This window comes from Amblyraja radiata, chromosome 2 (genome assembly GCF_010909765.2).
Source record: "Amblyraja radiata isolate CabotCenter1 chromosome 2, sAmbRad1.1.pri, whole genome shotgun sequence".
Lineage (NCBI taxonomy): Eukaryota > Metazoa > Chordata > Chondrichthyes > Rajiformes > Rajidae > Amblyraja > Amblyraja radiata.
In genome coordinates, this window is record NC_045957.1 from 99962072 (window position 1) to 99983073 (window position 21002).

The window sequence follows — 21002 nt, forward strand, 5'->3', positions numbered from 1 at the left end:
GTGCTACATACTATTTGCTTTCTTCACTGCCTGCTGTACCTGCATGCTTACTTTCATAGACTGATGTAAAAGGACCCCCAGATCCCGTTGTACTTCCCCTTTTCCCAACTTGACGCCATTTAGATAGTAATCTGGCTTCCTGTTTTTGCTACCAAAGTGGATAACCTCACATTTATCTGCATTAAACTTCATCTGCCATGCATCTACCCATTCCCCCAACCTGTCCAAGTCACCCTGCATTCTCATAGCACCCTTCTCATAGTTCACACTGCCACCCAGATTTGTGTCATCTGCAAATTTGCTAATGTTACTTTGAATCCCTTCATCCAAATCATTAATGTATATTGTAAATAGCTGCGGTCCCAGCACCGAGCCTTGCGGTACCCCATTAGTCACTGCCTGCCATTCTGAAAGGGACCCGTTAATCCCTACTCTTTGTTTCCTGTCTGCCAACCACTTCTCTATCCATGTCAGCACTCTACCCCCAATAATGTTATATGTGCCCTAATTTTGCCCACTAATCTCCTATGTGGGACCTTATCAAATGCTTTCTGGAAGTCCAGGTACACTACATCCACTGGCTCTCCCTTGTCCATTTTCCTAGTTACATCTTCAAAAAATTCCAGAAGATTAGTCAAGCGTGATTTCCCCTTCGCAAATCCATCCTGACTCGGACCGATCCTGTTACTGCTATCCAAATGTTTGGCTATTTCATCTTTTATAATTGACTCCAGCATCTTTCCCACTACCGACATCAGGCTAACTGGTCTATAATTCCCTGTTTTCTCTCGCCCGCCTTTCTTAAAATGTGGGATAACATTAGCTACCCTCCAATCCACAGGAACTGATCCTGAGTCTATAGAACATTGGAAAATTATCACCAATGCATCCACGATTTCTAGAGCCATTTCCTTAAGTACCCTGGGATGCAGACCATCAGGCCCTGGGGATGTATCAGCCTTCAGTCCCATCAGTCTATCCAACACCATTTGCTGCCTATTGTGGATTTCCTTCAGTTCCTCCGTCACCCCAGATCCTCTGGCCACTAATATATCAAGAAGATAGTTTGTGTCCTCCTTAGTGAAGACAGATCCAAAGTACCTGTTGAACTCATCTGCCATTTCCTTGTTCCCCATAATAAATTCACCTTTTTCGGTCTTCAAGGGTCCAACTTTGGTCTTACCTAATTTTTCCCTCGTCACATACCTAAAGAAGCTTTTACTATCCTGCTTTATATTCTTGGCTAGTTTACCTTCGTACCTCATCTTTTCTCCCCGTATTGTCTTTTTGGTTATCTTCTGTTGTTCTTTAAACATTACCCAATCCTCTTGCTTCCCGCTCATCTTTGCTATGTTGTACTTCTTCGCTTTAATTTTTATACTGTCCCTGACATCCCTTGTCAGCCATGGTCATCCCTTTCTCCCCTTGGAATCTTTCTTCCTCCTAGGAATGAACTGATCCTGCACCTTCTGTATTATTTCCAGAAATACCTGCCATTTTTGTTCCACTGTCATTCCTGCTAGTGTATCTTTCCAGTCAACTTTGGCCAGCTCCTCCCTCATGGCCCCATAGTCCTCTTTATTCAACTGCAACACTGACACCTCCGATCTACTCTTCTCCCTCTCCAATTGTAGATTAAACCTGACCATGTATGGTCACTGCCTCCTAATGGCTCATTAACCTCGAGGTCCTTTATCAAATCCGGTTCATTACATAACACTAAATCCAGAATTGCCTTCTCCCTGGTAGGCTCCAATACAAACTGTTCTAAGAATCCATCACGAAGGCACTCTACAATGTCCCTTTCTTGGGGTCCAATATCAACCTAATTTTCCCAGTCTACCTGCATGTTGAAATCTCCCATAACAACCACAGCATTACTTTTACTACATGCCAATTTTAACTCCTGATTCAACTTGCACCCTATGTCCAGGCTCCTGTTTGGGGGCCTGTAGATTAGTCCCATTAGGGTATTTTTACCCTTACAATTCCTTAGTTCTATCCATACTGACTCCACATCTCCTGTTTCAATGTCACCCCTTGCAAGGGACTGAATTTAATTCCTCACCAACAGAGGAACCCCACCCCCTCTGCCCACCTGTCTGTCTTTTCAATAGGAGGTATACCCTTGAATATTCAGTTCCCAGCCCTGGCCCTCTTGCAGCCATGACTCTGTAATTCCCACAACATCATACTTGCCAGTTTCTAACTGAGCCTCAAGCTGGTCCACTTTATTCCTTACTCTTCGCGTATTCATATACAGCACTTTGACCTCCGTATTCACTTCCCCCCTCGCACCATTCGCAATTGGCCATTGTTGTCCATTCTCGAGCTTTCCTTCCTATTAATTCGAGAGTCTTTTGTAATTTTTCCTGTAGCCATTTCCCCTTCAACTCCATCTTTATACTCCCAATTTGTCAATCCCTCCCCCCCACTATTTAGTTTAAACCCACACATGTAGCCCTAGCAAACCTGCCTGCCAGAATGTTGCTCCCCCTCCAGTTAAGGGGTAACCCGTCCCTTTTGTACAGGCCACCCCTACCCCGGAAGAGATCCCAGTGGTCTACAGTGGCAACATCCTTGTAAATATTATCTGCACGCTTTCCAGCTTAATGACATCCTTCCGATAACGTTGTGACCAAAACTGAACACAATACTCAAGCAGCCTCAACAACATATTTTACTATTGTAACACAACATCCCAACTTTATGTAGAAACAAGGAAATGCAAATTCTGGTTTACACAAAAGGTCACAAAGTGCTGCAGTAACTCAATGGGTCAGGCAGCAGTTCCGGAGAACATGGATTGGTGACATTTCAGGTTGGGATCCTTCTCCAGGTTGATTGCAGAGGGAGGGGTGGGGGAAGAAAGCTGGAAGAGAGGCGGGGTAGTATATCTGCCTGTCAAGACATCAGCTATCCCAACATTGTTGAAAAAACAATCTCAATGTTATGAAACCATGTAGAATTGAACTGTTTTCAAACAAATCATGATTCAAATATGTACAAAGTATATTCTATGTATTCCTGTTGTATAATATTGGTTATTTTGATGGTATATTGACCAATTAAAAAGTTAGATACTTCTTTGATATATCCAAATTAGCTGTGGACTTCTTACTGAGATAATGTGATCTAACGTGAAACTATAACCTATTTTAATATGATTTCTGACAGTCAAAGTCCAGTTTTTCTTATCATGAAACTGCCCAATTTTATTTAATATCCTGAAGATGATAAAAATCTGGGGAAAATTTCATTGATTCTAACGATCAATATAATTTAGTAAACATGTAAAATCTAAATCTAGACTTTATCCAGAAACATTTTGCCATTGGTTGCTGTGTGGGAACAAATAATCTCTTTTTAATCATGTGTTTTCACTTGATACACTTTGAGTTTTGCAGTCAGTCTATATTATTTTTGGCAGAATTGTAAACAGATATGCAAGTTCTGAATGACATTGGCCGGGGATTTGATGGGTCAGCCAGCAGTGCATTGCCAACATATACCCACCTAGTGCCAGCAGCTTTGGACACATCCTGAACATTTTGATTGATCATTGCCTGTAGTTTTATGATACTCGGTGTTTGTTCTCTGATATTGTTTGCCAACTTTCACTCTTCCTTTCCAAATAAAATTTAATCAGGCTATTTAAACTTCAGCCTCCTTTGACATAGTTCAAATAATTTATAACCATCTAAATGTATTATTTACTTATCAGTGTCTCAGCAATTTGGAATGTTGTTTTGGTCTTTTGCTTCTCAATTACTAATCAGTTGGCTTTAAACTGATGACTTAAAGTGAAAAAGTGTCCTTGGATTTTTGAACTGCTATTATTACCAACATTAAGTGTATTGCAGTTTAACGCTGCATTGTTTTGGAAAGAAACACAAATATAAAGAAATGTAATACTGAACCAGCACTTGTTCCATGCATATTTTATTGTTCCCCGGCAACCAACAATGCATTCTTCATTTCTCAGTTATATGCTTGAGGTAAACCTGTGTTCTAAACATATTACTCCCAGGAAAATAACTTTCATGTACTCTTTGTTGAGATTTTTTGTTTGTGTATTTAAATTTTGTTTTTAAATATTAAAAAAAAATCTAATTGTCAGTTCCATCTACAGTTGTTTTGAAACGGTAGTAACAAGAAACTTTCACTGTCAGTTATTGAGTTAATCCAGTGGATACCAATTCATTCTTTCTATAGAAATTTCTTACTTGTTGAATCATTTTATCTCAATCAAGACACAAGGTCACAATTGGTCTCAATGCCTTTGGGTTGGATTGGGCATTAAGTTGCAACATTTAAGTCTGTGTATATGTATGCCTGCGTGTACACATATGTTGAGAAGAGTATCAAGTTATGAAAGTTTCATATTTAAATAGTGCACATGGATTGTTGTTTGTGCAAGTAGGTGACCAAAACTTAAAGTGTTTCTGGATAGCGAAAAGGTAAGTAAAAGGGGAAAATAACATGAATGAAAAAATATAAATGAACAGTTTTGATCCATTATTAAACTGAATTTCATCATGGGATCCAATGAAATTAGTTTTATTGTACAGAATTTGTATTATTACATTAAATCCACTGTACAATATATTCATGTTGAGAGTAAGATAAATAGACAATAAATAGACAAATCAAGATAAAGTGCTTACCTAGCATACAGTTTTTGCATTATTGCCTGGTAATAAAAAGCTACAAATCTTCGAATTGCACGTTTAGTGCTGTTTCGAACAGAGTAATAATGGTTATGGTAGAGTAATGGTCATATTACTTGGTGCAATCTCTGGGAAGCTTTTGCTTACATTGCAGAGGGCCTAAGTTTGATTCATTGCCATAATGGCAATTTATTTAATTCCCAGAAGCAAGAATTTTTTCCCCATGTCGTTACTTTCCTATCTGTCTTAACTTTTCATTCCATCTTCACATCCAACAGACAAACCTCCACTAGCTTCAACACCTTTGGTGGGATGCTGCCACGAGGCATATGTTCCCCTCTTGTCCTTCAGCATTCCAATGGGACTATTCTTTCCCGTTTGACATATGGTATTGTTCTGTCCTCTTTCTATGGCACGTTCCTTTGCAACTGCAAGACATGCCTGCCCTCTTACCTTCTCCTTTTCTGTTATCTAGTGTCCCATATTATTATGATTTACCTGGTCTTCTGTTTATTAAATATTGTCTACTCAGTGCCCACAACATGGTCCCTTCTACTTTAAAGAGAGCAAATACAGGTTGGGTGATTGCTTTGCAAATGCTTCAGTCCGGAAATATGATTTTGAGCTTACTGTTGCCAAGTGAGAAATTGTCCTTGAGTTTTTGAAACCGCATTTATCACCATCTCACTCCTGCTTTGGCCCCCCTGATCACTGTTTCCTGCACTGTTCTAAAGAAGAACGAGGAACAAATCTCAACTAATACTGAGCAAGTAACAGACTTCCAGACTCCATATTGAAGAAAGCAATTACAAATAATCTTCATTCTAGCTATTTTATTTCCAATATTTCTCCCAATTCTTTTGGTAATTTCAGATAATTGTACTGCATTTTAATCCCAATGCTTTTGCTACCTTGTTACTTTCACCCTTTGCATTATTTAATCTTACTGTTTTTCACTCTGTCACAGACCTTACCCTTAGTTCTTTCCACCTTCCCTTTTCTTTATCTTTAAACTTGTTTTTTTCCGCACCATTTTCATAAATCAGATGAATGTTTTTGACCTGAAACATTAATCCAGTTTGTCTACAGATGCAGTCTCACATTCTGAGACGTTCCAGCATTTTCTGTTTAGTTGAATCCAAAAAATAAAATAAAAACCTGGTTTAAGAAAATAAGTGACAATGAACTTTCTGGATTGCTGCAAGATTGCAACGGCCTTTAGGGAAGGAATTACTTTGGTTTTGGCCACTCTGGTCTTAAGATTACTTCAGTCCCATGACAACAGACAAAATTAGTCTGAAATATCCTTGATAATCACTACATTGTTCGTTAGGATGGGAAATAAATCTTGGGTTTTCCAACATCATGTATATTCCAAGGAATAAATAAAAAGGCAGTTCTTTGCCAATTTTATACATTACAATAAAGGTCACTGCCCTGGGTTTCCATCTATGATTTCCAAAGTCTTGCAGGATAGATAAGGCAACTAATTGCATCTGATCTATTAAGTTAACATAAATTGTGTAAATATTCCATTTGTCCTATTTGTTTTTCAGGATTTGAAGGATGAAAAGAAGAAAGCGAGGATGGCAGCTGCCAGGGCAATACTGGAGAAATGTACGATGATGCTTCTCACAGCCTCAAAGGTAACTATCCTTTGGGTAATATCAGCCCGTGAACAACTTTCAGTGCTCATTCCTAATTGTTTATGTGTGATTATTTTAAATCATTGAAGCTTCATGAGATGTGGCATTTGAATCATTTTGGCAGGAAGCTTCCACTTTACACGGTAATTGTGACAGTTTATGGTGTCATGTCACTTGGCACCAGACACACTGCACCGATTGCCGTCCAGTTGATAAATAGGCTGCTCACTTCATTAAGGACAGGAAGAACTTTACTTTTATTGTTACATACAATCTTCTAACACTATTTTGCTTAAGATCTAGTTGACTATAGTATGGAATAAAAAATCAGATTATTGGAAATTCTAAAGTTTGATCTGTTTCTGAAAGAAATAATGTTAATCTTGGTATTTTGGAATCGGCAATGTTGTCTCTTGCTCCTGACCTAGCAGAAAGTAGGTCACAGAGATCCATAAAAACATAGCATGCACATTGCCTCTCCTAACTCTGCTGGTCTATTGCTGGAATTCACTATCCCTTGTGGCAGGAACCTTTAAGGGCCTGTCCCACTTTGGCGATGTTTTAGGCGACCACAGGAGACTATGCCACATGGTCGCCACATGTTTGCTGGTGGTTGCCGAGGGGTCGTCTGCATGGTCATGAGTAGTTTCCTTTATTTCGCAACAAGTTGTAATGTCATTTTGGTCGCCAAAATTAGCGGGGAGATTTGTTTTGACCCAATGGATCGTAGCTTGTATTATCGTGATGTAGGTGTGGTGGTAGTAGGTTGCCAGGATGACGTAGGTTGTCGCCAGGTGACGTAGGTTATCGCCGGTGCCTACCACGGTGATTTCCATTGGTGACTACCTACGTCAACCTATGTCAACCGGCGACAGGTACCGGCGACCGAATTGTCTTCAGTTGTTGCCGACAGGGTCGTAGCTTGTTGTAGGTTGTCGCGGGTGGACGTAGCTTGACCGGTTGTCGCCTGTGTGGTTGTAGGTTGTCGTAGGTGGACGTCCTAGTGGGTCGCCGGTTGTCCGTAGCTTGCCGTAGCTTGACGTCGACTAGGTGGTAGGTTGTTGTATCTTGTCGTAGACATTGTCGTAAGGGGATCCAGTCGCCAGTTTTTCGGCGACCTGCTACAACTATCACAGTCACCAGCAGTCGCCTAAAAAATCGCCTAAGTGGGACAGGCCCTTTAGGAATCTGCCTCAAATACAGTTGATCCCGGCTGCCCTACCTTTCATTAGACCCTGTAATGTGGCCTTCGCTGTCTGCTAATTAGTACATTTTAAGGCTTTATAACATTTTAGTTTTATGAGCAATTTGTCTAACTTTGCACATATAGCTCTTCCTTCAGACTCAAACTCAGCAGAATGCTGTTTTCAGGCAGTCGCTGGTTTCTGGAAGAGCACTGTTTCCTTGGTTATCAGTATTAATTCTGAGAAAACCTCTTGAATGCAGTTGAACCCATGGTGAATAGATTATTTAGCATAATGCTTTGTATAAATTTGTCCTTGGGGCTAAAAGTTGCAGCTGGTCCTGCTTCATTTTTCTCATCACCCTCATCTCATGACATACTACATCATAATCAACCAAGCAATTTTTGTTCTCGCTGAAGAGGCTTCTTGTACTTCTTTAATGACCCTTTTGTTTTTCTTTAACTGCTCTCCTTGCCTTTTTCAGTCACTATAAGAATGTGCTGAGTGATTGAGCAGCTAACATGCTCTTGTTCAGCTTGTATCTCAGCTGTACAAACATGGAGACCATCATCTGTTGTCAAGTCCATCTGTTCAGCGGCCACACAGAATTGTGTACAAACTTAGCAGCCACTAATATCCTCTTCGGGCTAAACATTTTGATCAATAGTTTGTAGCACAGAGCCCTTTAGATTCTACCAGCTGCCATCTTTTCTTGTCTTTCTCACCACACTCACTTCTTTCCACTAGCTGTTGCATCCATCCCATGGATGTAGGAGGGGATTCTTTTTCCCTGAGTTTGTTAAAATTATATTTTGAAACTCTCATGCCTTTGGCCGTACATCTGCCGTGATATATCTCCACCTCAGTTGCTCCTACACCTTTCAATGCTTTCAATGTCCTTACCTCAATTTAATTCTTATTTTCTTACCACTTTTCCTTTCTTGTCACAGGCCCCAATGTTCACTGTCCCAAATCTAAAAAATATCTCTCCGCAGTTACCCTTTGTCACCTTCCTCAAAGCCAACTTTGTATCCAATTGCCTAGTTCTCTGTGGATCCTATGTGATCTCACCTTCCTGAACAGTGTACTATGTGGGACCTTGTCAAAGGCATTGCAAATTGACCTCATCAATCCTGTTTAAGAAGAAACTGCAGATGCTGGAAAATCGAAAGTAGACAAAAATGCTGGAGAAACTTAGCAGGTGAGGCAGCATCTATGGAGCGAAGGAAATAGGCGACGTTTCGGGTCAAGACCCTTCTTCAGACTGATGTGAGGGTGGGGAGGGGGCGGGAAGAGGCAGAGACAGTGGGCTGAGGGAGAGCTGGGAAGGGGAGGAGAAAGCAGGGACTACCTGAAATTGGAGGTCAATGTTCATACCGCTGGGGTGTAAACTGCCCAAACCGAAATATGAGGTGCTGCTCTTCCAATTTACGGTGGGCCTCATTCTGGCCATGGAGGAGGCCCAGGACAGAGGTCGGATTCGGAATTGGAGAGGCATTTGAAGTGCTGAGCCACCGGGAGATCAGGTCGGTTATTGCGAACCGAGCGGAGGTGTTGGGCGAAGTGATCGTCAAGCCTACGCTTGGTCTCACCGATGTAAATCAGCAGACATCTAGAGCAGCGGATGCAATAGATGAGGTTGGAGGAGGTGCAGGTGAACCTCTGCCTCACCTGGAAAGACTGCTTGGGTCCTTGAATGGCGTCAAGTGGGGAGGTAAAGCGACAAGTGTAGCATTTCCTGCGGTTGCAATGGAAGGTGCCCGGAGAGGGGGTGGTTTGGGTGGGAAGGGACGAATTGACCAGGGTGTTACGGAGGGAACGGTCTCTGCAGAAAGCAGACAGGGGAGGAGATGGGAAGATGTGGCCAATGGTGGGATCCCGTTGGAGGTGACAAAAATGTTGGAGGATTATTTGTTGTATGTGACTGCTGGTAGGGTGGAAGGTGAGGACAAGGGGGACTCTGCCCTTGTTATGAGTGGGGGGGGGGGGGGGGGGGGTGGGTGGGGGGTGTGTGGAGTAAGAGCAGAGTTACGGGGTATAGAAGAGACCCTGGTGAGAGCCTCATCTATAGTAGAAGAGGGGAACCCCCCGTTCCTTGCAGAATGAGGATATCTCCGATGCCCTGGTTTGGAACACCTCATCCTGGGTGCAGATGCGGCGTAAACGGAGGAATTGGGAGTAGGGGATGGAGTCCTTACAGGAAGAAGGGTGGGAAGAAGTGTAGTCCAGATAGCCATGGGAGTCTGTGGGTTTATAGCAGATGTCGGTCAGTAGTCTATCACCTGCGATGGAGATAGTGAGGTCTAGAAATGGTAGGGAAATGTTGGAAATGGTCCAGGTGTATTTGGGTGCTGGATGGAAGTTAGTGGTGAAATGGATAGAGTTGGGGGGTAGGGCCATGGTACGCCTCGAACAAAGATTGTTCGACGTACCCTACGAAGGGGCAGGCGTAGCTTGGGCCCATGCGTGTGCCCATAGCTACGCCTTGTATTTGGAGGAAATGGGAGGAGTCAAATGAAAAATTGTTACGGTAAGGACCAGCTCCGCTAGGCGGAGGAGAGTATCAGTAGACGGAGATTGGTTGGTTCTGCGGTAGAGGAAGAAATGGAGGGCTTTAAGACCCTCCTGGTGGTGGATGGAGGTGTAGAGTGACTGGACATCCATGGTGAAATGGGGGCCTGGAAAACGGAACCCATGGAGTAGACGAAGAGCACGTGAGGTGTCTTACACATAGGTAGGGAGTGATTTAACCAGGGGGGAATAGGATGTAGTCGAGGTATGTGGAAATAAGTTTTAAAGAAGGAACTGCAGATGCTGGAAAATCGAAGGTAGACAAAAATGCTAGAGAAACTCAGGGGGTGAGGCAGCATCTATGGAGCGATCAATCCTGTGGTAGTCTTTTCCAAAACCTCAATTACATACACAAAGCTACTCTGACTATCCCAAATCAGTCCTTGTCTTTCCAGATACAAATAAATCCTGTCTCTCACAGTCCCCTCCAGTAACTTCTGCACCACTGATGTTGGCCTCATAAGCTGCAATTCCCTGGCTTTTCCTAGCAGCCTTTCTCAAATAAAGCCACAACCTTAGCCATTGTTCTCTTTTCCAATATCTCACCCGTGTCTAAGGAAGATACAAAGTTCTCTGCCAGAGCTCTAAAAATGTCTTCCCTTGGTTCTCACAACATCTTGGATACACTAGGTCAGGCACCAGGGATTTATCCACCTCAATAGATTCTATCAGATCAGCTACCAACTACATATATTGATGGAATTCCTTCAACTGCAACAAGGCCTCTGTCACCCACTCATTTAATATGAGTGTTTTGGTTGTTGTCATGACCTTCATGGACCTGATGTTGACATTGTCTCTAAATGAAGATTCTCCATCTGGTGAATGTTTGACACCCTGCTTCACCCAGATTATCACACTGTATCTTGAAGCAAGGTACTCCTGTTGTGTTACTCCATCAGCACGTACATTGATTAGCATGGTATCCTTTGGTGCTTTTTAAATACCTATCTCCATTAATCATTCTTTCTCTCTTTGAATCCCTCTCCCTTTCTTCTTCCACATCAGCTCACTTGCCATTTTCACAACAACCTTGCTGCCCCACTTCGTCTTTTGTCCTTTCTTCAGTATCCTATCAGGATGCATTACAATGTAGTTTGGCAACTGCTGTGTCCAAGACTGCAATAAATTGCAGAAAATTGTGGACATAGCCCAGTCCATCAAGACGATATGTGTGTTAAATTGTTCTGAATAAATTTATAGGTCTACTGATACATCTGTGAAATGTAAATTGTGTAATGTAAATCTAGATTATGTGAAATGTAAATGATGGCATGACAGTGGTATTGTGCTTATTTGTGATGACCCAGTTTGAGTGAAGAAGGAGAAAATTAAATTAAATACGAGACTAGAATTGAGTGAATTTAGATCACTGTTGGAGAAGATGGAAATTAATTGCATGCAACGTGAGCATAGATGGAATGAATGAGGTTCAATATCTGGACCTCAATAGCCAACGTAAATTATTATTTTGGAATGGAAATCATGTGTTGATTTAAAAAATAATAATATTTCAAATCAGTGCGGAAAGGAGAATTAGAAAAGTAAGTTATATCAGTTGCTTTTGATTTGTTAATCATTTAATCGATGAAATGGAAAGATGTATTTTTATGATCAGTGTTTTGAAAAGCAGTGCAGGTTCTTTCAAGGAAAATAACACCCTGACATGTGATAGTTGCTATGCTAATCAACGTTAGCTACCCACCAGTAACCAAGTAATTGATTTATTAATTTCACGCCTTTATTCAGAAAGTCACCTGCCAGCACTGTGTTGGATAATGCTTTTGATCTCCATTAGCCCATTAGAGGGGTAGGCTATTTCATGTTGATTGCATGACTTCCTTCAGATCAGTCAGCAGGTGGGCTTCCAGTAAATGTTTATGGCCACAGGGAACTATTGATGGAATTGTTCAACCTTGGACACATGAGACAGAATGAAGAAGGATATATCTGTGTCTATGGTGAAAAAAGCATCAGGCCCATGACCTTGTGCAACCATTCCAAAAACAGTGATATGGTTAATTGTAGGAAGACTGTGAAAAGCACAAACAAAAATCACTGAATTAGCATCATAGAGTCATAAACATGGAAACAGCCCAACGTGCCCATGCCGACCAAGATGCCACATCCAAGCTAGTTGCATTATGCCCCTGTCCCACTTAGGAAACCTGAACGGAAACCTCTGGAGACTTTGCGCCCCACCCAAGGTTTCTGTGCGGTTCCCGGAGGTTGCAGGTGGTTGCCGGAGGTTGCAGGTAGTGGAAGCAGGTAGGGAGACTGACAAAAACCTCCGGGAACCACACGGAAACCTTGGGTGGGGCGCAAAGTCTCCAGAGGTTTCCGTTAAGGTTTCCTAAGTGGGACAGGGGCATGAGCCTGAACCAGGTCCATATCCATCTGAACCTTTCATATCCATGTATCTGCTCAAATACCTTTAAAATGTTGTTATTGCACCTACCTCAACTGCTTTATCTGGCAGCTCATTCCATATATCCATCACCCTTTGTGTGGAAAAAGCTGCCCTTCAAATTCCTATTGAATCTTTTCCCCTCTTACTTTAAACATGTGTTCACTAGTTCTTGATTTCTCGACTCTGGGGAAAAGACTCTGCATTCAACCTATCTATTCCTCTCACAATTTTATACACCTCTAAGTTTACCCCTCAGCCCCCTGCGCGCCAAGGAAAAAAGTCCTGGCCTACCCAACCTCTCTCTGAAGCTTAGGCCCTCGAATGCTGACAACATCGTTGTAAATCTTCACTGCATTCGTTCCAGCTTAATGGCATCTCTCCTATAGCAGGGTGACCAAAGCTGAACACAATATTCCATGTGCATTCTTACCAACATGTTGTACAACTGTAACATAATGTTCCAACTTGTATACTCAATTCCCAGACTGAAGAGGGTCAGCATGCCAAAAGCTGCCTTCACCACCTTATCTACCCGTGACGCCATTTTCAGGAACTATATATAGCGATGTTACAAAACGTACCTTCAGCGGCGCTGCAATTCTGCCACTGACCGTGTGCGCGACTTTGGCGCCTTTGAAGGGAAGGGTGGGGGGGGCAGGATTAAAATGCCATTTTGTACTGCCTGTCTGAGGCGGATTTCCTCGGGCTGCTAGCTGCTGATGAAAAATCGATCGGACTTCCGTTCGCGCTATATATATTTTTTAAATCGCTGGACAATTTAATATTTGGATTAAAATAAACGCCCTCAACACCTACAACGTGACGGATCGCAAGAACGGGACAAAACAAAGGGTAAGTCGTTTATTTTACATATAATCGTGCTTCTTGGGATGGCTTTAATCTAATTTTACGTTGCGAAAATGTGATTTGGGCCCCATACGAACCGGCAGTATTTTTCCTGCCGATATGGGCTTCAAATTCACCGCAAATACAACATTCCAATCGATCGTGTTCCAGAAGCAAGATGATTAAAATGCCCATTTTATTGGACAATCATGTCATAAGCCGTCCAAATTGTCTATATTTTGTGTTATTCTCTCTCCATGATCATAATGTTTAAACTAAATATTCACAACAGTTTGAGTCACATGTATTGTGCAAAAAACAATAAATTTGATTATATTTTGAGAGGATGGTACTGGATTAATTTATGGGAACTAAACATTAAATTCCTTCCATCTGGCATATAAATTCATGACAGTGAGATTTAAAAATCATGTTATATTGTGAATTCCTGTGTGAATGGGATTAGTTTGTTATTTGGATACTTAGGCTATTTAATAAAATTATCAATTTCTTAAGAAATGGAATTTACAGGACATTCTTAATTAGTCAGAAAGGCATGTCATGCATGGTTTGAAGAGCAAAAACCAGTAGTTTACAATGCCAAAATTGAAAAGTTGAGGATAGAGGACTGAGTTGCTTATTGGTTACAATCTGAGGAGTATGATGATGCTACTGATTATGATATGCCAATGTACCAGCTAACAACTGATCTTCTCCATAAAGACTTGGTCTATTGCTAGAAATTGTAATTTATTTACCTATCTGTTATGGACACAGCATATTATACAATAATATTAAAGTTCTGATCTTGAGAATATCACATTTTTGAATTTTCAAGGCAGTCTGGGTGTTTATTACGATTTTCGTCACAACGGTCAATTTTGTAATTAGCTACAATTAGGTAATTAACTAATTATATGCTTTAATTTCAGGTCATCCAAGTAAGATGTTTTATATTTGTTTCAGAATGCTTCAATCTATAACAACTGAAAATTTCATTCGGTTCTCTTAATTTTTAAGAAAGTTATGGGCTTTTGACTGTCCTCGATCACAGCTTTTGTGTTAAGTCAATGGAAAAGCAATAGGGATGCTTTGCTGAAAAGCAATGCTGATTTCCGAGTATGAAAATGGCCATAACTTTTTTAATACTGAAGATATGAAAGTGAATTAGGTGTCAAATTAAACTTCTTTTTATGCTTTATCTGATGGGATAACTTGCAGACTTGATTTTTTAAATCCCAAAATGTTGTAACATTGCTACTATATACTTGTACTCCTAGATCCCTCCACAATACAACACTCCAAAGTGTCCTACCATTCACAGTGAAGGTCCGTCCCTCATTTGATTTTGCACAATGTGACGCCTCACACTTTTCCGAAGTAAACTCCACTTGCCATTCGTCGGACCACTTGACTAGCTGGTCAAGATCCCCGTCGTCATTCTTGATAACCATCATCGCTGTCTATTTTCCTGCCATTTGCAAACTTAAATTTTCTGGGAAGCTCCTGAAACTCTTGGGAACATTTGTAAAACCTGTAAATTGACAATAAATTGTTGAACACAAAGTCGCTGGTAATGATCAGTTCTGGTAGCTCAAGTTGATGGATGTTACCAGCTGAGTATTTGACAGGTTGTTACCAGGGCCTCTACATGTCACAATAATTATAACATCTTTGGAGCTTGGAAGAATTCTTTAATGTAACTGAGTTGTAATAAAAGGCAATTGGGGCTGTAACCTTTGTTCAGGTGTCAGTTAGATTCTAGAAAGGGAAATGATTGAATGTCACCATAGGAAGAGGATAAACTAGTTAATAGGAATGGAAGGTCTTGTCACGCTTTATCTTTACTCTTCCTAAAACCCTGCGTCTTTTAAATTAAAATATTAAAAGTAAGTTTCTCCTGTAATTTAGATCTGTAGTTGAAAACAACATGTTAATAAACGTCTGAAGAAGGGTCTCGACCCGAAACATTGCCTATTTCCTTCGCTCCATAGATGCTGCCTCACCCGTTGAGTTTCTCCAGCATTTTTGTCTACCTCCTGTTAATATTGGTAAATCGCTGGATCTTGAGAAATTAGGCAACATAAGACGGTATAATATAACTTCGGGGTGCGACAGTAAATGCCAGCCTTGCCAGTATTGTTCAAATAATGTGAATAAATAAATTAAAATGAACGTTTTTTGTATGATAGTATAATTTGTTAAATTAAGTCAAAGTTATAGATTACAAAACAGTAAGTTGTTTTTCCAATTGCCAGAAACAAATGGCAAAATATATAAGTGTTACTTAAGAGAATGCCTTTAGGAATAGGATGCAATCAAAATATGAAGTAATGAAAGGTAATTGTTCAGACAGATATTGAAAAGTTATTTCTGCATATGTACAGTAGGATACACCAGCCAAGTGACGCATTGGTTTACATTTGAATTTACTTTGAAGAAAAACACTTGGAAATGGTGCAGGAGCATCATTATGAATAGACTTTCTCTCACTGTAAGAAACAAAAGTAATGGGGTCAATTTTAATTTATTAGAAAGCAAAATGTTTTAGGCAACGATTTCTAAAATTGATGACACCAGCTTGTGAAAAGTGTGGGTTGAAAGGTCTCATTATTTCATATCACGTCATTTTCGTCACGTAAGAATCTGCATTTGTTATTGACATGATTTATCACATCTTAATATTATAATGGAGAATAAAGAGGGTATTCTATTTAACTCCAATATCATAATGCTGTAATGCCTCAGAGGGCGGTGGAGGCGGGTTCTCTGGATGCTTTCAAGAGAGAGCGAGATTGGGCTCTTAAAAATAGCGGAGTCAGGGGATATGGGGAGAAGGCAGAAACGGGGTACTGATTGGGGATGATTAGCCATGATCACATTGAATGGCGGTGCTGGCTCGAAGGGCCGAATGGCCTACTCCTGCACCTATTGTCTATTGTCTATTGTTGAAAAACTTAAAAAACTTTTGGAGAACTTTCATCTCTCTCGCACCCATGATACTGATGACCAGGACAATCAAAACATCTCAAATGGCATATAACCCTTAGTTTTTAGGACCTATTGAGTCAGAACTCTCTCAAACACACAAAATAACAATCCTGTTGCTGATGTCCAAACTCTGCAGAAGCAGAATTATTGTGGTTAGGTGATGGAAGCTTCCACTATACTGAGAAAATAAATCTTGAGCTGAAGGTGATTGGAACTGAAGAAAATGACTTTTGTTTCCCTGGAGGATTTTGTATATGAAATATGATTTTCTTCAAAATGTTAGTCCTCAAGAGAAGATTCTGAAGAAAATGTTGGAGCTTTTACAGCAATATTTCACTCTTGTCACCAGAACAATTGTTTTGGAGTGATAATGATCACTGTATAATAGTCACTCTGTTTCTTGTGCTTTAGGATTCTAATCATGTGATAGCAATGACTTTCCAATATGGAAGAAAGTTATTCTGATAGTTCTGAAGTTGTAAGCGGCCAACATTACTGATTGGGTACCTGAATGTGATCTGGTACCTGTAAAATTGTAAATTATTCCAGTGACATACTGACAGAGAGACTTACAGCATGGAAACAGGCTCTTTGGCTCAATTCTTCCATGGCGACCAGGGTGCCCCGTTTAAGCTAGTCTCATTTGCCTGTGTTTACCCATATTCCTCTAAACCTTTCCTGTCCGTGTATCTGTTAGAGAACCTTTTTAATACTGTATTAGACTAAGTGGGACCCCTCCCCCAACGCAACCCATTCCCCAACGCAATATTCCACCACTCACCCGCTCCCCCAACGCAACCCGTTCCCCCAATGCAATATTCCACCGCTCATCCATAGCCCCTAACTGCGGAGGCGCGGCTCATTTCCCCTCATCCCCCAGCACTCCCTCCCCCTCCTCTTCATGTGTGGGGTGGGGGGGGGGGGGAGGTGGGGTGTGAGTGGGTGGGGAGGTGTAGGAGGGTGGGAGAGGGTGGTGTGGGGGATGTTTGGGAGGGGGAGGGGGGGTGTGGCAGGAGGGTGTGGGGTGGGAGGGGAGGTGTGTATGTGGGCGGGAGGGGTGTGGGGGGTGAGGAGGGATGTGGGAGAGGGAGGGGGTGTGTGTGGGCGGGGGGATGTGGGCGGGAGATGTGGGGGCAGGGGGATGTGGGGGAAGGTGGTGTGTGGCTGGGTGGGTGTAGGGTGGGAGGGGAGGTGTGTATGTGGGCAGGAGCGGTGCATGAGGGGGAGGAGGGGTGGGCGGGGGAGGGGTGTGGGTGGGCAGAGGGGAGGGTGTGTGGGTATGGGGAAGGGTGTGGGGGTGGGGAGGAGGGGTCGGGGGAGGAGGGGTGTGTGGGCAAGGGGGGTTGTGGGGAGAGTTGTGAGCTGGGGGGTTGTGGGCGGGGGGAGGGGATGCCTGGGGTGGGGGGAAGGGGGTGTGTGGGAGGGGGCTTGCGTGGGCGGGGGGGTTGTGGGGGGAGAGGACCTGCCCAACCTCTTCCTATAGCTCAAGCTCTCGAGTCCTGGCAACATAATTGTAAATCATCTCTGCACTCTTTCAAACATAATGTCATCCTTCCTATTGTAGAGTGACCAAAACTGAACAAACTACTCCAAATGATGCATCACCAATGTCTTGTACAACTGTAACATAACTTCCCAACTTCTATACTCAATACCCTGACCGATGAAACCCGATGTGCCAGAAGCAGCCTTTACCACTCTATCTACCCCTGGTCATTTTGAGGAAACTATGTACCTGTACTCCTAGAACACATTGCTCTACAAAATTCCCCAGGGTCCTGCCATTCACTGTGAAGATCATGCCACGATTTAACTTCCCATGATTTGACTTGTCTGCATTAAACTCCAACAATGATCAATTTACTACATGAGTATGCTAACATTTAAAATAAATCTAAATTCCGTCTTTGTGTCCTGTTCCTGATCTAATTCAGGCCACAGAGTTCACTGAAATACTCTACTGTGTAGTTGACAATCGCAGTCATCAAATTTCATATGAGAAACCTGTCATATCCATCTGTTTATTTTGTGAAGGGGCTGAAATATGGTTATCTGACTACCCCTTAAATTCTCACTTGCTTCCAGTCACTAATATAATTTAATATCATCATATGCTGGAAAAAGTATAATTTCCGTTTTTGTGTTTCTAATTTCAATTCAATGTTCACGGCTCTATGTAGTTGATCAAAATCAGTTCAGATAAGGCTTCACTTTGATAATATGAAATGATTTCATGGTGAGTTTAGGTTGGTTCCACAATGTTCTGCTCCTAAAGGTTTTGCTCCTATATTTATTCTGTTAATCTTTATGTTCCTTGTGAATTTGATTTTTTCTCTGCATGCCTCTGGAGTGGCACACACTGCAGACACCTGGGTTTGATCCTGGCAATGGGTGCTGTCTGGATGGAGTTTGTACGTTCTCCCTGTAACCATGTGGGTTTTCGCTGGGTGCTCCGGTTTCCTCCCACACTCCAAAGACATGCAGCTTTCTAGGTTAATTTGCTTCAGTAAAATTGTAAATTGTTCATAGTGGGTAGGATAGTGTTAATATGCAGGGTGATCGCTGGTTGGCGCAGTCTCTGTGTGCTCAAGGACCTGTTTCCGCACTGTATCTCTAAAGTCTAAAGTCTAGCTCCAATAACCTTTACCAAAATGAGGCAACACAATACTGCACAGGCGACTTAAAAATAGTTCAACAGATGTCCAGTGCCAGAGGAAGGAGAATTTGAGGACAGTGATCAAATTACTACAGGACTGTGCTAAGATTTTGTGTAAATGGAAAACTTATCTAAATCATAAGTTTGAAAGGAGTGAAATTGGATAAGCAGTTAGCAAATTTCCCTTTTTGTTTTAATTATTTTGGTTTGCCAACCAGGGTCATTTGATAGCATATTCTGAGTCAGGAGATAATGGGTCATTCTCCTGGGATCAAGTGCATTCCTGGAGGAATTTAGCACAAAAAATATATAGGCTGACTGTCCGGTGCATTATGGAGGGACTGCTATATTATCGGAAGTGCATCTTTTGGATGAGATGATCAACTGGGTTCCTTTGTGCTTTGTGCATTGGATTTTAGTAAACCACTGGATTTAAGTAAACCAATGACAGTAGCTTCAGGAGAGACAGGAGTGAGGGAAAAAGAGGAGGGGGTTGCATTGTTGGTTAAGGAGGATGCCACGGCTGTGTTCAGAGGCAACATTACGGACAGTTTGTCTAGTGAAATTTAATGGGTGGAACTGAGGAACATGAAAAGGTACTACAGACCCCCGAATAGCCAACAGGTGTTAGAAGAAAAAAATGTGCTGGGAGATTGCAGACAGCTGCAGGTCAAATAAGGTTGTTGTAGCAGGGGGTTTTAACTTTCCCAAAAATCATAGCGTGAAGGGTTCAGATGGGGTGCAAGTCCTCAAAAGTGTTCAGGAGAGTTTTCTTAAGCAGTATGTGGAGGCCCCCACACGTGAGTGGGCAATTTTGGATCTAGTATTGGGAAATTGGGAAGGGCAAGTTAATGAAGTGTGTGTGGAGGAGCCTTTTGGGACCAGTGACCACAGTTCGATTAGGTTTAAGATAGTTATGGATCGGGACGGAGAGAGTCCACGTGTTAAAATGCTCAACTGGGGTAAGGCCAACTTTGAGGGTATGAGAGATGATCTCGCTCAAGTTGACTGGAGCAGGTTATTTGAGGGGAAAGGAACATTGGCCAAGTGGGATGTTTTTAAAAGTGTACTGAAGAACGCTCAGGATGTCTACGTCCCCATTAAAGTGAAGGGAAAAGCAGGTAAATGTAAGGAAGCTTGGCTGTCAGGGGAAATTGAGACTTTGGTCAAAAATAAGAAGGATGCATGGGACAGGTATAGGCAGCTGGGATCAAATGCATTCCTGGAAGAGTTTTGGGAGCTAAGGAGTAAACTAAAAAAGGAAATCAGAAGGGCAAAAAGGGGCCAGGAGATAGCTCTGGTGGGTAGTATTAAGGACAATCCCAAAAGATTTTATAAATACATAAGGGGGGAAAGGGTAACTAGGGAGAGAGTGAGACCTCTCAGGAATCAGTGGTCACCTCCGTGTGGAGCCACAGGAGATGGGCAAGGCCCTAAATGAGTATTTCTCTTCTGTATTTACTGAGGAGAAGACAGTAGGATGGAGGAAATTGGAGCAGTCACTGGAAGTATCTTGAGAGCAGTCAGGGTTACTGTCGAAGAAGTACTGAAGGAACTGTCGTGTTCGATGGTAGACAAATCTCCGGGGCCTGATCAGATATATCTGAGGACATTGTGGGAAACTAGAGAGGAAATTGCAGGAGCCCTGGTTGAAATTTACAAGTCATCCTTAAATACAGGAGAGGTGCCGGAAGACTGGAGGGTGGCAAATGTTGTACCTCTTTTCAAGAAGGCCTACAGGGAAAATGCTGGGAACTATAACCGAGCTTAAACATCTGTAGTTGGTAAGTTACTGGAGAGTTTTCTGAGGGATAGGATATACAGGCACTTGGATGGGCAAGGGCTGATTCAGGATAGTCAGCATGGTTTTGTACATGGGAGGTCATGTCTCACAAATCTGATTGATATTTTGAAGACGTGACCAAAAAGGTTGATGAGGGCAGAGCTGTAGATGTTACGTACATGGACTTCAGTAAGGCGTACAGCAAGGGTCCGCATGATAGGCTGCTCTGGAAGGTTAGATCGCAT

General features: G+C 42.0%; 1 protein-coding gene across 1 annotated transcript in view; it reads left to right on the forward strand.

Annotated features, from left to right (window-relative positions):
• The window catches only part of ctnnal1 (catenin alpha like 1), a 319864-nt gene that overhangs the window by 233846 nt on the left and 65016 nt on the right, over positions 1-21002 (forward strand). Inside the window, exon 5 of the mRNA XM_033012208.1 lies at positions 6227-6316. Coding sequence (XP_032868099.1) covers positions 6227-6316 — 90 coding nt within the window. The remainder of the gene's footprint in view (positions 1-6226; positions 6317-21002) is intronic.